We start from the raw sequence: 15,178 nt of genomic DNA on the forward strand, positions 1-15,178 counted from the left end.
AGCCTGCTTCCTTACAAAATAGGTTAAATTCAATAGGCAGCAGCAGCTTGCAGCAAGTAACTGCCAGGTACCCTCAAGTAACTGCCAATTAATACTTATCTGCTAAGATTAAAATAAAGCTGCCTGCTATTGTTCATTGTATTTAGGGAAGAACGATCAAGGAGCTGCCCAAGGTCCTGTGGTACATCAAACACATTGTACATCCTTCCCAGAAACCCATCAGTGTCACACTGCTCATCATGCACCTTTATGCACTTTAGTACCAATTAACAAAAGCTGGGTACTCACCTTTTGCACATGTGACAATGCAACATATCTTTCTGGAAGTCTTGGAGGCACAGTTTTTCACAGAAAGGACAAGATAAGTTGTCTTGCTGTTGGTAACAACTGTCACATACCAAACAATTATGGTGCCACTGACAACTTGTTCGTGTGCCACACTCAGCACATACTCTACAGTTCTAGAGATCACAAGAATTTAGCAGTTAATGATGGTATTTCACAATGTGGTAGAACTGCCATTAACTGACATTTTCCTGATTTGAATTAAATTTAATAGCTTTTGTCCTTGATAACACAAAGACACCCAGGATCTGATAGCAGAGCATGAATAACCTGCACAACAGTAACAAGTTTCCTGACACTACTCCTGACTTGAAAGGAGTATTTCTTATGAGATAAAACTTTTTTATTGCTACTCTCAGTTATCATATGACTGCCACAAACTGCTGTAACATTACATACATCTCATATACAAGGACTTCCCATTGCAATTACTTACAAAGTTACTGATAAAACAACAAATTCATCTTGCTTTCCCCAAATGCAAAGGAACCCACAAGCTGGAGAACTGTTTTGGTAAGCAAGGAGGAGTTGAATACCAAGAGACTTCAAGTATGGATTACATACACTACTATAGAGCTTTGAGTTTACATTTTTGCTCCCATTGTATCACAAGAGCAGCTGTTATTAACTGCAGGTTATCCACTGCACCTGGATCCTACACTTCTCTTTTCCCTGTGGAGCTGATTTACTGTCCTACACAGGCTGATTCAGCCCCAGCACTGACAGCTCCCCCCACAGAGCAGCTGTGGAGCCACAGGATTTACATCCAAGTGGGATTCCTTCAGAAATTACAAATTATATTACATAGCAACAGCATTCCACAATACACCTGGAACAGCACAGTGTGGATAACAAAGTCTGGGCTCTTAAAAATGACCAGAAGTTACTCTGAAACCTTTCCACTTACTTTACATTTCCAACCATTTGTTGGTACAGCATCCATAACTGGCTGTAGACAGAAAGTGTGGTAGCCTTTGTCACATGTATCACACACCAGCATCTTGTTGTCTTCCCCAGAGTGTCTAAGGAAAGTAACAAGTGATCAAAAATAACTTCAACAAGCAGCAACAAAATATCTGTTTCAATAAAAATCTAAACAGGAAGACACAGGTGTGCACATAAAAATATACAAACACTACTTACAAATATCTCCAGAGACAATGCCTTCAATTTCATTTTTAAATACAAGTACATACAACTATGTTTATTCACCAAGAGCTGAGCCTGTGCAACCATTTTGAATACCAGATATTGGCACACTTTCACTTACACATGTGTAGATAGATTTGATGGCCTTTCTGTACTGAAATCAGTTCAAAATCTGCAATGTACATTTTATTTCTTTCTGAAGAAAACATCCAATTGTACTTGCTTCTGCAGTCTGACTGTAATTTTTTCAAAGGAAAAAAGGAGCCATCAAGTCTGATTATTGGAGCTCCTACAGTGTCAGACAATATGACTGCAAGAGCAAAACAAACATTAAAGGAAGATATTTCTATTTTTCTACAATGATGTATTACAGAGCTCCACCACAGATTCTAGTGATAAAATAAATTTGCTGAGAACAAGACAAATAGTTTGGTAATATCTAAAGCCATTGTGTTCTGCCTTCATTTAAATAAATGAATGCAGTAAGTAAACATGCAACAAGATTTGCCTAGATAAAGCCTTGCAGTACATGGCATTATACATGCTGGATACTACCTCATTACCTGGGAGACCTGGTGTTCTAAAAAGCCCTCTCTTTGCATGAAGATATGCTTAAAATGCTGTTCTTCCCATAATGGTGAAGAACTGCCATATCACTTGAAGTAATTATAGAATCAAAGAATGGTTTGGGTTGGAAAGGACTTTAAAGACCATCCAGTTCCATGGGCAGTGACATTTCCCACCATGGGCTGCTCAAAGCCCATCCAGCCTGGCCTTGAACACTTCCAGGGTGAGGCATCCATGGTTTCTCTGATCTGAGTGCCCCTCTGCCCAGCCGGGACTCGTGCTTGGAACTGCCCCAGTCCAGGTGCACAAGGCTGCATTTGGTTGAAGTTCCTGAGTGTCCCCCAGCCCCACCTCTCCAGCCTGCTCAGCTCCCTCTGGATGGGATCCCTCCTCTTCAGCATCAATTGTCCCACACAGCTTGGTGTCAGTGGCAAAGCTGCTGAGGGTGCCCTTGACCCCACTGCCCATGTCATAACAAAGATGTTTATAACAGCACTAGCCCCAATTCCAACCCCTTAAGAACAACACTCATCACTGGTCTCCACTTCAGTTTTTGACTCCAGCTCATGAATCCATGGGGTGCTCCATCTGTCAAATCCATCTCTGTCCAGTTTTGAGACAAGGACAGTGTATTGGGCAGTGCTGAACACTTTGCACAAGTCCAGACAGGTGACATCAGTTGCTCTTCCTCCACAAACTCTGTAACCTCATCACAGCAGGCACCAAATTTTTCAGGCACTGTCTGCCCTCAGTGAAGTGATGGTGTCTGTCACCATCACCTCCTTAAGTCCCATGTGTCTCAGCACAGTTTCCAGGAGGATCTGCTCCATGACCCTGGTAGGCTGGCAGGTGAGATTGACTGGTCTGTGGTTCCCCAGATCTTCCATATTTCCCTTTGTAAAAACTGGGTCTATGTTTCTCCTTTTCCAGTGAGTGAGAACTTCACCAGACTGCCAAAACTTCTCAAGTATGATGGATGGTGGCTCAGCCACTTAATCCACCAGTTCCCTCAGAACCCACGGACATATCTCAAGTGGTCCCATGGACTGGCTGTGAACATACCACATTTTCTCTGCTTTTTCACTAAAGAGAAGATTTGTTAGCAGATGCTGTAATTGCCCAGTATAACATTTTCAGGGATACTATTCGGAACATTCTTTTCTATTCTAGCTTCATTGCTGAGATTTGCTATCTGCTATGTGTGATCAGCGAACATCCTTTTATTGAAGTGAGTTGAGTGAATGCTAGCAAACATCAAGTGTTCTGCTTGGAAAACAGGAAAGCACTAACTGATCAGAGACGTGAAGCAGTGGCAGAGTGGATTTTTTCCTTCATACTGTCCCAGCTGATCTGACTGGAGGTGAACAAAACTCATTTCTTTTTCAGTAAGTCCTTTAAAAAAACAAGCAAGCAAAAGAACCCTGCAGTGCCCATCAGATGAAGTTATAAGAGAACAAGCCCACAAGCAGTCAGGATTTTCTAAGTGAACCCTTACAGTGCCACAGCAACTAAGTTTCATTGTCTCTGCCTTTGTCTGGTGCAACTGCTCAGTCAGGGCCACTCATGTCACTTTGTTTCTTTGCTCAACTAAGCCATGGTTTTGTTTTCATTATGATTCGTTATCTGCCTCTCAAAGACATGAAATGAGAGGACCTAATGCAGGAGACCTGCCCAGAGTGCAGGTACAGGCATAAGTGAATTGTCAGCTGAGTAAAAGCACAGGTTATTTGACTGTGAAAACACTAGAGTAAAATTATTTATTTGGTATATTTGAGAAAAATTCTCCTGTATATAAAAGGAGGAAAAAAATCGGAATGTTTTGCTGCTTTCCAGAACCTGCCATGATAATGGTAACTTGAGGGGTGAAACACACAGGAATTTCAGCTCAGGTCTTTTAGAACAAAGCTTCCAACACAAGGGTTTGCTCAGCTACTTAATACAACAGAAGAGATGGGGAAATAATCTACACTTTTTAGAAAAACACCCAAAGTATTTAATGAAATATGCATTTCAAAACCACAGCACACAAATCTCACACCATCCTCCTCCATATCCTGTAAGTCTCACTTACTTGCAGTTCTGGCACACTTTGCAATCAGGACACTGCCAACCTGCTCTTTTTAAAGGTGTGACTTGAATGTCCAGGCACATCCCATGGTAGTGCTGGCCACAGGTAGTACAAAAAAGTTGATCTAAGAGGTCTCCAGGGCTGTCGCACACTGCACAATTTGCTTCTTCCTTTGCTAAAAAGAAATATTTTTTCAATTATTATTTTGTTCAAAATTATGAACAATTCAACAAACTCAAAAAATTACTTAGTAGTTCTTGTGCATACAAAACTTGACCATTCTTATGAAGTTCAAATTTAATTAATATATTTAATAGTTACTACTTTAATTCAATTTTCTCAACTAATCTTCTCATAACAAAAGTAAATTCATTTTAAACCTTAATGAAGTGTTACAAAAGAAACTGTTTTATTCTCCTCAAGATAAAGCTGAGAGTTTAGGAACCAATTCCTTTGTGGAACAAGTACAAAATAAAGAGAACTAAATTTAACAGACCTATATCTGTTATTTAGCTTAAATGTTTGCAAGAAGGTTGCTCTAACTTGAGTTAGGACAAGCAAGCCTATCAATTTGAAAAAAACCTGACAGAAGACAAGCCTTACCAGTAAGCCTCTTCCTTGTTCTGTCATTAAAAGAAAAACATTTGCTGTGCAGGACTGCTGGTCTTCAAAAACAGAACAATATGAACTCACATCTTTTCTATCCCTGAACACACATGAATTCTTGGGTATGTGAACTGTCACTGTGCATGTAAACAAATTCATTCTTAAGTTGATCCTATTTTTTATAAAACTTGGTACTAATTGTGCCATTTGAACACTGTGTACTTACATCTTTCAGGAGCCTGATCAATGTGGTCTGGACAAAGGAGGGACAAGTTACTGAAATCCTGAAATGTGCCTGCTCCAGCAGCACAGGGGTAATGGTACATCTGGGTACATTTCTCTTCACAGCATTTGATAGTGGCTCCAAGGTGCTTACAAAATGCACATCGCTGAAAAACAAACAGAACAAGTCATTTAAAAATTTATTTTTCTTGTAAGTTTTTTAGCCAGATCTGTTCCCCCCATTCATTTAGCAGATGAACACCCTGGCCAGTAGGAGGTAGTGAATACTGAGAAGGAAACTAGTGGGTAGTGTTGTCTTTCAGCTGCACTCCCAAACACACTCTGACAATTAAGATCCTTCTTGTCACAGAAAAGCATTTTCATTCTATGTTATCTAACTTGAGCTATGTCTTCAGTAATGGGGCTTGGAGACTTATTCTGAAAATAAAGGCAGATGACACCATGCTGTCAATAGGTTATGACTAAAAACCACATGGCTCTGTAAGCTGTAATGCAAAACCACAGACGCTGTAATCAGAAATGCAAATGGAACTCAAGTATGATGTTCTCCCAAAAATCTTACTGGCATTATACAATTCTCTCTGGGATGATAATGCATTACATAACCCTGCACTTTCTTCTCATCTTGCCTTTCAAGACTACACAAATATCACTACCTAACTTTGAGAAGTCATAAATAAGCACAATTATTATTAGACACCAGAGAAATAATTTCTCAGAAAGAACTACGCAATGATCCTCCAGTTCTCCAGTCAAGAGAGAGCAGAGTCTATCAGTCTGCTTGTAAAAAATCACCCACACCTTTCTGATTCAGTTAATCAGTCTTTTTCCTTTCCCGGATTCATTACAGTCCCTGAAGCACTGTAACATCCTTTTGCACTTTTTCACCAAGGCAACAATAATTCTTAAGGCACAGCACCGTAAGATTTTCAGTAAACTTAAGAAAAAACAGGTCAGCAGCTCACAAGAAGGCATACATAATATACAGCAACAACTGAGCTCAGGGACTCTCATTTTTCACAATAAAAATACAACACTAACACTGGTGTGTTTGATTACTAGCTGAAGTGTCAAGTAACATCCAAATACAAACATAAACCAAATCAAAGAAAAGTTATGTACTGCATCTGCTTAATTCTTAGAATACAGACAATATTTATTCCCATAATTCTTCTCTGTTTCAAAGCCTGGCATAAAATTAGGCATGAAATAGCGCTACTACAAGTCCACGATATCAAAACCAGCCCATATGAAAATACAAATCACAAAGCTGTGTCAACAGCTACCTTGATATTCTTTAAAACCAGATGAAATGAACATCTTCAGAAAAATATCTGCCAGCACCAGAACTCATGGACAAGAGACAGAAAAAATATTAGTGTATGCTAAACAGAACTGCAGTGTAAAGAGAGAAAATGTTCTGGCAAAGAAATGAAAGGGGATCACCAAGGAGAAGTACTGACAATGCTCAGTCTGTCCTGTGATCTGCAGACATCTCACCCCTACCCATGTCTAACAGCTGCTGATGTGCAGGTAAATGCATCCTGGTACTTTACCAGCTGAAATGCAGAGCAGAGGAGAGGGAACAAGGTAAGCAAATAATAACATGGAGCTCTTGAAGGAGAGCAAGGCAGCAGCAATGGTAATTACATTTAAGGATTGCCAACAAAACCAAAATCCTGCAAGAAACTCCTTTTAGGAAATGATACCCTCAGTGAGCACTTGCTGAGGATGCTGCACAAGGTAAATCCTGAACTTAGATGTAAACCCATGAAAATACAGCCCAAAGCCTCCAAGAACAAGAACTGCAGCTCTACTCTGAGCCACACACAACCACTGCCCTGTTTTGTCCTTGATGTTCTGAAAACCTATGGAGATGGACCAGGTTTAACTCTTACAGGCCACACTTTTTTCAAAGATTTTATTCAGTAGACAAAAAAATAGAAAGGGGAACTTGGGAGGAGCTAAGGTCCAAAATGTATCCCTCAAAAAAGTATTCAACAAGAGTTTGCTGGATTCCATCATTGACCCTTAGTAGCTATTTAATCAGGAAAAGAAAATTATGAAAGAACTGTAAGCACTTAAATAATCCAACATTTATTAAAAGCTAGGAATAATGGAATCAAATAGCACTATAAATGGCATTTTTAGATACCACATCTGTTTTTCAAAACCACCAATCAACCATGGTACGTAGCAACTACAAAATCAGAATGTAACTTTTCCCAAGTGTTCCATGAATAAATGAAGAAATTATTGAAAATTAGGAAACTACAGGATTCCTAAAAAACCTTGAAAAATGTTGATGGTGGTTTAAGGAACCACATAAAGATGCTGGAAGAAAAATGGAAGCCCAAGTTACATGTAATTGAACCCTTCAAACCCATCTGCTAAACTGCACTGGCAATGAAAAGCATTTGGCAGATAAATGAAACACACTTTGAAAACAATGTGGTATGTATCATCTGAAGCAAATAAAAAGCACAGAATATCAACATTTGCTGAATTTGTAAGAGAGATAAAGCAGTCTGAAGAAACTAATGCCCAAAGGGACTTTTTTGGCAGCAGATGTTGGTGAGAAGAGTTACTTTTCCAGCACTAGAAGCCAACACTCCTCTGAAGCCAGGCCCCATGCTATGACCCCAAAAGAACAGCAGAAATGTATTAAATTAAACAAAAATATTAAAAGCTCTGCTAAATAAAATCAGTAACAAATAAGACTTTACTACTGCTAAAACATGGCACCATGACAGCAGGAGATGGAATGAAGCAGTAAATCATGCTGCCCAGGAGATGCATGCCCATATGAGGACAGTCCCAGAGCCAGGACAGGCTGGAGTCTCCAGTTTCATTGGTATGAGCACAAAATAAGGTGTTGTGGGAAAGGGGTGGAAGCTGAATTTGAAGGGCAGGTATTGGAAAATGGTAATCTGTCAAGGCAAGACAAACACTGTTTTGTTTATGGATCAAATAATTTTACATTCCTGTTTTACAGGAAAAAAAACCCCAACTTTATAAGGTGTCAAAATGCTGGAGAGATAATTTATTACTTATTCATAGTACACTCAAGGAAATAAACTAAAGCAGAGCTAGCAGACTATTTTCTTACTCAGGAAGTCCTTCAGTGGTTACCAACTGTTCCCTTCAGCAGTTCCTTGTGCACTTGTCCATTGCAACAAAGCTCTGAGTCCATCCCTACTTGTGCTACTTCTTGCTACTGTGATTTCCATCATTTAAAACTATCCACTCCTCTTTCTACTTGATAATTTTGACTTTTTTGTTTTTTTATATCTGCTTTTTCAGACAGAAAAGGAACTGATTTTTAAAAGCAAAAGCTATGCCATCTTTAAAATCTGATTTTAAAATTCCCTTTATTTACTAATCCCACTGGCTCAAATATGACATTGTTGAACATAATACAGTGGAAGAGGAAGAACTAAGTGAACACACAGAAAACAAAACCTGATTAATCTCTTCTCTGTATTCTAGCTCTATGGGAGAGCATGAATAAATTTCACCCCATGAAATAAGAGTGGCACAAACCACACAGAAGATTTCCAGGAAGACAAAAACTCAAAAACCTCCTTGCTACAACCGTAATTGCACCAAAACCAGCTGAACAAAAATGTTAATTCTGCCTTGTTGAGCTCAGCTGATGTCACAAATCCTACTGGCTTTACTGGAAACAGATGGCAAAAGTGGAAAATGGTGACAAGAGCAGCAGCTTTTTGTTTACATATCTCTAACCTTCCTGCTGCTCCATACTTTGGAGTACTCCAAAATCCTGTGCAAGTTCAAATTATAAAAAGATGCCTGTAAGACAATGAAAGAGTTTATCCAGATAGCACCAAGAACTAATCAGAGGTCATGTTTTATCATTTTATTGCCTTCAGAATTACTTTATAGTATTACTGTCTCTGCAACCAGACAAGTAACAACCCTTAGAAGACATATATTAAAGAAAGGCTAAAATACAGTCTTTGAGTAAGTACTTTGCAACTTGGTTAGTGTTCTAAATCTAAATGTTAGTACTGTCAATTGCAAAATGTTCGTAAGCAAATGACAAGTTTTTCACTGATTATTAACTTTTTCTTTAAAAAAGATCAGGTGACACAATCTATGAGAACAATAAGAACTTTTAATTTTATGATAGTGTACCAAAAATACACACAAGCCATCTGTCCTTGGTTAAACAATTTAATGTACTACCTGTAAGAACAAATTTCAAACAGTTTAGCTATAGAGAATGCTGTCACACAAACCTGTGACTGAAGAGAACTGGACCTTAACAACCTGTCATTAAGGAGAGCATGAAGAAATTTTTCTATAAACAGTGATTAATGAAGTATGTTCTGTGGTGGTTCTGATAATCTTCATTGGTTACTCCATCATCTAGAAAGAGTTTTATATTGCTTGCAGACACTAATGACCATTAGCACCTCTCATGTCAAATACACTGGTTTAAGTACCATAAAGCACTAAAGAGCACAATGCAGTAAAATGGCAACATAAAAACAATTAATGGCTTTCCACTGAACTACTAATTAGAAGTACTAAACAGAACACCTTTCCAGGAGTACTGGAAATTACCTTCTATTTTTTTTTATTTTATATGACTCATGTCACAGATTTGGAAATAACTTCAATTTATACCAAGCAAGTCAATCAGAGATCAGTTACTCCTCTTCCTCAAACCTTAACACAGTGACTCAACACATTCAATCAAGGCAGAAAGCAGAAGACTCTTTTTAAGAGTGGAAATTTCAGGCTCTCTACAAGTCACTGTTTTGTTTCTCCTTCACACCAGTTGCCTCTCTTTTTCATCTTCATTAAAAAGTACATTAAATAAACTGTGTTACTATTAAGGCATTTAAGAATTCAGAGAAAAAAAGCATTCAAGTTTTGGAGGGGTGTTTTTTGTAATAGTGATGAATAGGTTAAAAACTTGCAAGAATCAAGTTTGCTAAGTAAGATGCTTTTTATTTGAAACCTGAAATAGGTAGGAGAAAACATACAAACTTTATTGCACACAAATTCTTCCTCATATAACCTGAAATGTTCCCAAACCCTGTTTATTCAGAAGCTCCACTGAAGGGTTTGGGTGCCTTAGAGCTGTGTTTTACTCATCATTACATAAGCTAGCAGAATAACTGCATGGATATGATCTCCCTCACAGGCTCTGCCTTTGCTGCTTTTTTCACACTTCCATGAAGAAAAAGTTTGGTTTTTTTTTTAATCACCTCCTCGTTTTCTGCAAGAGTTAGGATAATGTAAATGTTTTTAGTGAGGCTAGCTTTTCCACAGCTATCAACCAGCTACTCCCTTAATTCCCATTTAATATCCACCATGGCAGAAGAGCACACATGAGCCTGTTGTTTAGTTAGACTGTCAACAACAAGAAGGTCAATAATGTTTAATGTAATTTAAACTGTGGTTATTAGGCTTCAGCATCAGCAACTCCAGGACAAACAAGACAAGAACAAAAATCATCAGCTTTGGTTTGAGGCTGCTTTTTGGCAGGCTCAGAAAACAGACTATTGTGCCAGTTCCATTTGATTCATGCTCAGAAGGTCTTAAGAAGTGTGTGTAGACATTTCTTTGTGTTGGCAGAGCACGGGCTGAGCCACAAATTGTTGGAGGCTTGAGAAAAAATAATTGAGGGAAACATTGCTACATGCTTGTTGTTTAATGATCATCTCTAGGCATCTGTTACTGGTCATTGCAGAACACACTGGGATGAAGTCAACTTTCTGTCAAACCCAGCACAGCTCCTAAACTCCTAAATCATATATGGGGATTGTGAAGCAGCTCAAGCATTCTATGGGGTATGCCATAAGTACATTTATAAAGGCATTTAAAGTAAAAGGAGAATTTACTGCTCATACTGTCACACTGTGCTTCCAAAGGACACAAGGCCTGATGAGAACATCCAAATTTCATTATTTTCAATAAGGTTCAGTCATTGTATGGAATTTACTTCATGGCAATTCAGCTGGCCAAACAGTGGGTTACCATTTTCAGGCTCCACTGACAACACTGGCCAGATCTCCACTGCCTGCAGCTGGAATTGCAACACAGCTCTCAGGTAGGCACATCCACAGGGGGACAAAATTCACATGAGAGTCTTGAGCTGTCCTATGTTGACACAAGTTCTTTACTGGTACCACACCAAAGTTTGTGTCAGCATAGCACTATCAAAGAAGGGATGTTAATGGAGACTTAAAAAATACTTTCATATAAATACTCTTCTATTTTTGCAAGTTTTCTGAACAATAAAGAGCTGGGGTAAACTTTTAACAACACATCTCTAAATTCTCTTAGATGTTATTGGAACACTTAGACAAAACTTTCCAGCCATTTCTGACAACAGGAAAGTCATTAACAAAAACATTTTGTTAATCTTAAAAACAGCCTCATTTATGGGACTTGTAATTTGTCATGAGTTTTAGAATGGGGGATGCAACTTCTGCCCTTTCCCTGCACATCTACCCAGATGTGAGGAAGCTTGAGAAAACTATCTCTTTTTTAATGTAAAACACTTCCACAAGTTTGTCAGTGAAAAATCACAGAAAAACCTACTCTCACTGATCATGACTGATCCTCTCCAATTTCCAGCACTGACTGGGCATCATGTACCTCCTGCAAAGGTTCCTTCAGTCTGACAAGGATTAAGGGAGGAAGTCTGTAATAAATACTCTAAGCCTAAGCACAAAAAGCCACTGGAATGGAAAGCAGACATCCCTAAGGATGCTGATACTGCTGTCACTTAATCATCTGGGGAATAGGAGTATCCAGCACACAGGCAGATGGACAAGGAGCAGAGAGACAAAAGGGATTCACTGTGTGAAAGAATCTGATGAGACTGGGAGGAGAAACCATGGATGGAGATGGAAGCTGAGGAGGAGCAGGGACAACACTTGAAGGGCCAATTAATCAAACCTGGGCACTCAAATTGGACAAAGACCTTAAGGGAACTCGGGTGCAAGACTCAGGAAGTGGTGATGGGACAGATCTCAGAAAGAACCAAGGCAAAAGGGATGAGAAATGCTAAGGAGAGATGAAGAGTGGAATGGCTAAAAATATTAACCTGAACAAAAAGTCAGAAGTCTGAGACAGCTGAAATTGGATGAAGATTAGAAGGAGGTAAAGTACACTGTTCTCTGACACCTAGTGCTGTATCACTATCAGCCAGCCAGCTCAAATAGCAGCGCTCTCATGCAGCCACAAAGGCTTTAACCTGCAGTTTGGGAGGTCTGCCTCTCCCTTTTCTCCCTGACAAAAGGAAATGATACAGGCAGACAAGCACAAGGCAACACAAGACATGGAGACAAAGGAACGGGCAGACATGCACACGTGTGTGCATTAAAACACAAGGAGCATTACAGATCAAACGTGTATTTTGTACATAAAATAGATCTTTTAAGAAGAGTCACTGACTTCAAGAAGCCTGTTACCTGTGAGACTGTGCTTAATTTACAGAGAAAAAAAAGGAAATATTGGAAAATGTTGTGGATGGCTCATGGGAGAAGAAAAGCACTTAGTTATGGCAAAAGAGCAATGGCCTGCAAAAGAGTTGCAATTTCATCTCTTCCAGGAAGCTCCTTGATGATACTGGGCAGGTATCACTTAATTTTACTAAGTAACATTTTTCTTAATTTTTTTTGTTTGTTTTTTTAAAGTTCTTAATCTCACTGTTAAAAGTTTTCTTTGCCCTGCAAAAATTCAGCCTTAATTTCAACGTAGATTGTGCACTCACAACTGCACCAGAATGAAGAACTGCAATTTCAGTGCAACCTTTTTAACTAAGGCTGAATATTTTTGAAACTCCTTCAATTTGCCATCCAAATTAGCAGATATAAATAAATTCAACTTCTCTGGTGGCAAACGTAGCCTAAGACACATAACAAGGCCACATAAATCTGCTAGTTAAATAAAATTTACAGACAAGTTATTCACATGTTTATTATAGTAAAAAACATTATCGAAAAAATCATGCAGAAATGAGGAAATCTTTCTTCTCAGCAGTACCTGCATAGTCTACATACCTACACACTAAACAAAAATTTAAAAAAATGGAATATTGAAGAGATTTATACTAAGACAGCAATGTCCATCCTATGGACTGAACTAGGCACAAACTGTTCTGCATGTGATCATACAGTTAAAGATTCATAGTCAGGCCAAGGCACAAAAGACATTAATTGTGTGCAAAGGACACAAACTGTGTGCAAAAGATGTTAACTATGTGCAGACAGCCTGTCTTCTGACATGGCCTTACTTTGTGTTTTCATTTCATTGTCTTAATAATGCACTCTTTCAAGAAAGATTTTGAAGATACATTACCCCGATTAAACAGAAAGTTAATGTCAGCCAAAGTCACTACATACACTCAATGATACATATAATTTACAAGGTAATAGAAGGGATGGAGTGACAAGAAACTCTGGATTATGTAGAGACATAAAAAATGCAAGAATTTCCTGCCTTTAATACCTTCCTCATTAGTGAGCACCTCCTAAGTATTCCTTCCCCACTGACTGCAATCAGTACCTTATTGTTCATAATTCCTATTTCCTTGGCTGTTCCTAAATTGCAGTCTCCAAATGGCACAAAGTCATCATAAACAAAATCCTACATCTTCAGTTCACTAATTTCTGTAAATTGAGCTCAAACAAAGCAATTAGGTGGCATACTTGGAAACTACCAGCTTGAACATTAGTATCATTTCTTCCCTAATAAAAACTTGACATGTTTTATCTGGCTAGGGCTTTTAGCTTTTTTTTTTCAACTTGACTAAATTAGATACCTATATGTATTTGTCCCATTGCTTCTCCCAAGACATGGTATTCCAAAACATATTATATAACATTTATATAATATATAACATATAATATAAATAATATTATATTATATAATAGATTTAACTCACTAACCACTGAAATAAGTAATTAAGCCCCATGTCTTTCCATCCTGTTCCTTCACTAATATTCCTAAGGCAAGCATTGTGTAGTGCAACATCTTGACCTAGAATTTAAAACCCTAAAATTACTGGTCAAACATTGAAGCAGGTTATTCAGCTGGGCTTCAGGGAGGTGAGGGTAAGAAGGGGCTGTTTGTTTCAGTTCTGCAGAATGCTGCCTCAGTAGCTTGTGAAGAAAAAAGCTGCCAAATTTTGTAATGAATTCCACAGAACATTAAGTCTGATGCTTAGCAGAAGCCATAACTGTTAAGTAAATGATATCCTTTTGATGAATACCCTTATTTGAAAACAACATTGATTCTTCTAACCCTCTAGCAGTGTCCCAAAACAGATGTGCAAAACTGCAAATTCTGTTTGCTTTCAGGTTTACGAAGTGTGATGACATTTTTACAATCCTGCATGAGCCCTTTTACCCAGGAGTAAAATAAAGCACAATAATTCTTCACCATCTGTTTGTTAATTTTGCATTCATTTAACTTTGCATTTTAAACTAATAATCATTTTCTTATAATATAGTTTGCTCCATTGGTAGAAATTACAGCTGTTCAATTAAAAAAAGAATGGTTTATAACACAGCTTTCCTCTAAATAATTCCATTGCTCTTAATTATAGAAATGTTAGTGCCATCACATGGAAAAGAACTGCCAGAGATTAGTGTTATGCTTTATATGTCACAGATTCCCTTAGTAAATGTACATATTTTCTTCTGTTCCAGCACCAATTCCTACTTGGTCTCTTTTAACATCAAACTCATTTTTCTCCACTACAAGATTCTGTGTGTTTTTTAAGATTGTTACATGCAAAGGTACAAACAATTAAATAAAGCTTCTGTTTCATTTGTGACACAAAGTCAAACCAAGCACAGTCCTACTTCTTCATAATGCTTTTCCTTAATCTCTAATGACAGGACAAGGAGGTTTTGATATTTATATTTCAGCTGGTTACAGCTAAACTAGGGCTGGAATAATGTCCTAAAAGCTTTTTCTCACCATGTTTACAGCCAAATGGGGAAATCCCATTCCTTTATCAAAAGTAAAACCACATTGAAATAACATGAATAATACATCAGAGCTAGTGAAGGGGAAACAATTTGGGTCAACAAAAGATGTGGTGCCTGGAGAGAGAGCAGGAGGCAGTCAGAGATTCTCAGAGCTCTGCTCTGGACAGGGCATTTCCCACACAGACCAGGCTGGAAGGTCACAAGCCCTAAACACAGACTG

At 38.3% G+C, this 15,178-nt stretch overlaps 1 protein-coding gene across 9 annotated transcripts in view; it reads right to left on the bottom strand.

The window, feature by feature from the left end:
• KMT2C (lysine methyltransferase 2C) overlaps window positions 1–15,178 on the bottom strand; it is a 186,837-nt gene that overhangs the window by 79,880 nt on the left and 91,779 nt on the right. For all 9 annotated transcript variants that reach the window (XM_014269160.3, XM_026796590.2, XM_026796597.2 and 6 more), the window contains 4 exons: window positions 4,962–5,124; window positions 4,133–4,304; window positions 1,253–1,367; window positions 289–461 (listed from right to left, as the gene is read on the bottom strand). In XM_014269160.3, coding sequence (XP_014124635.2) covers window positions 289–461; window positions 1,253–1,367; window positions 4,133–4,304; window positions 4,962–5,124 — 623 coding nt within the window. The remainder of the gene's footprint in view (window positions 1–288; window positions 462–1,252; window positions 1,368–4,132; window positions 4,305–4,961; window positions 5,125–15,178) is intronic.

The sequence above is a fragment of the Zonotrichia albicollis genome, chromosome 1 (genome assembly GCF_047830755.1).
Source record: "Zonotrichia albicollis isolate bZonAlb1 chromosome 1, bZonAlb1.hap1, whole genome shotgun sequence".
Taxonomy (NCBI): domain Eukaryota; kingdom Metazoa; phylum Chordata; class Aves; order Passeriformes; family Passerellidae; genus Zonotrichia; species Zonotrichia albicollis.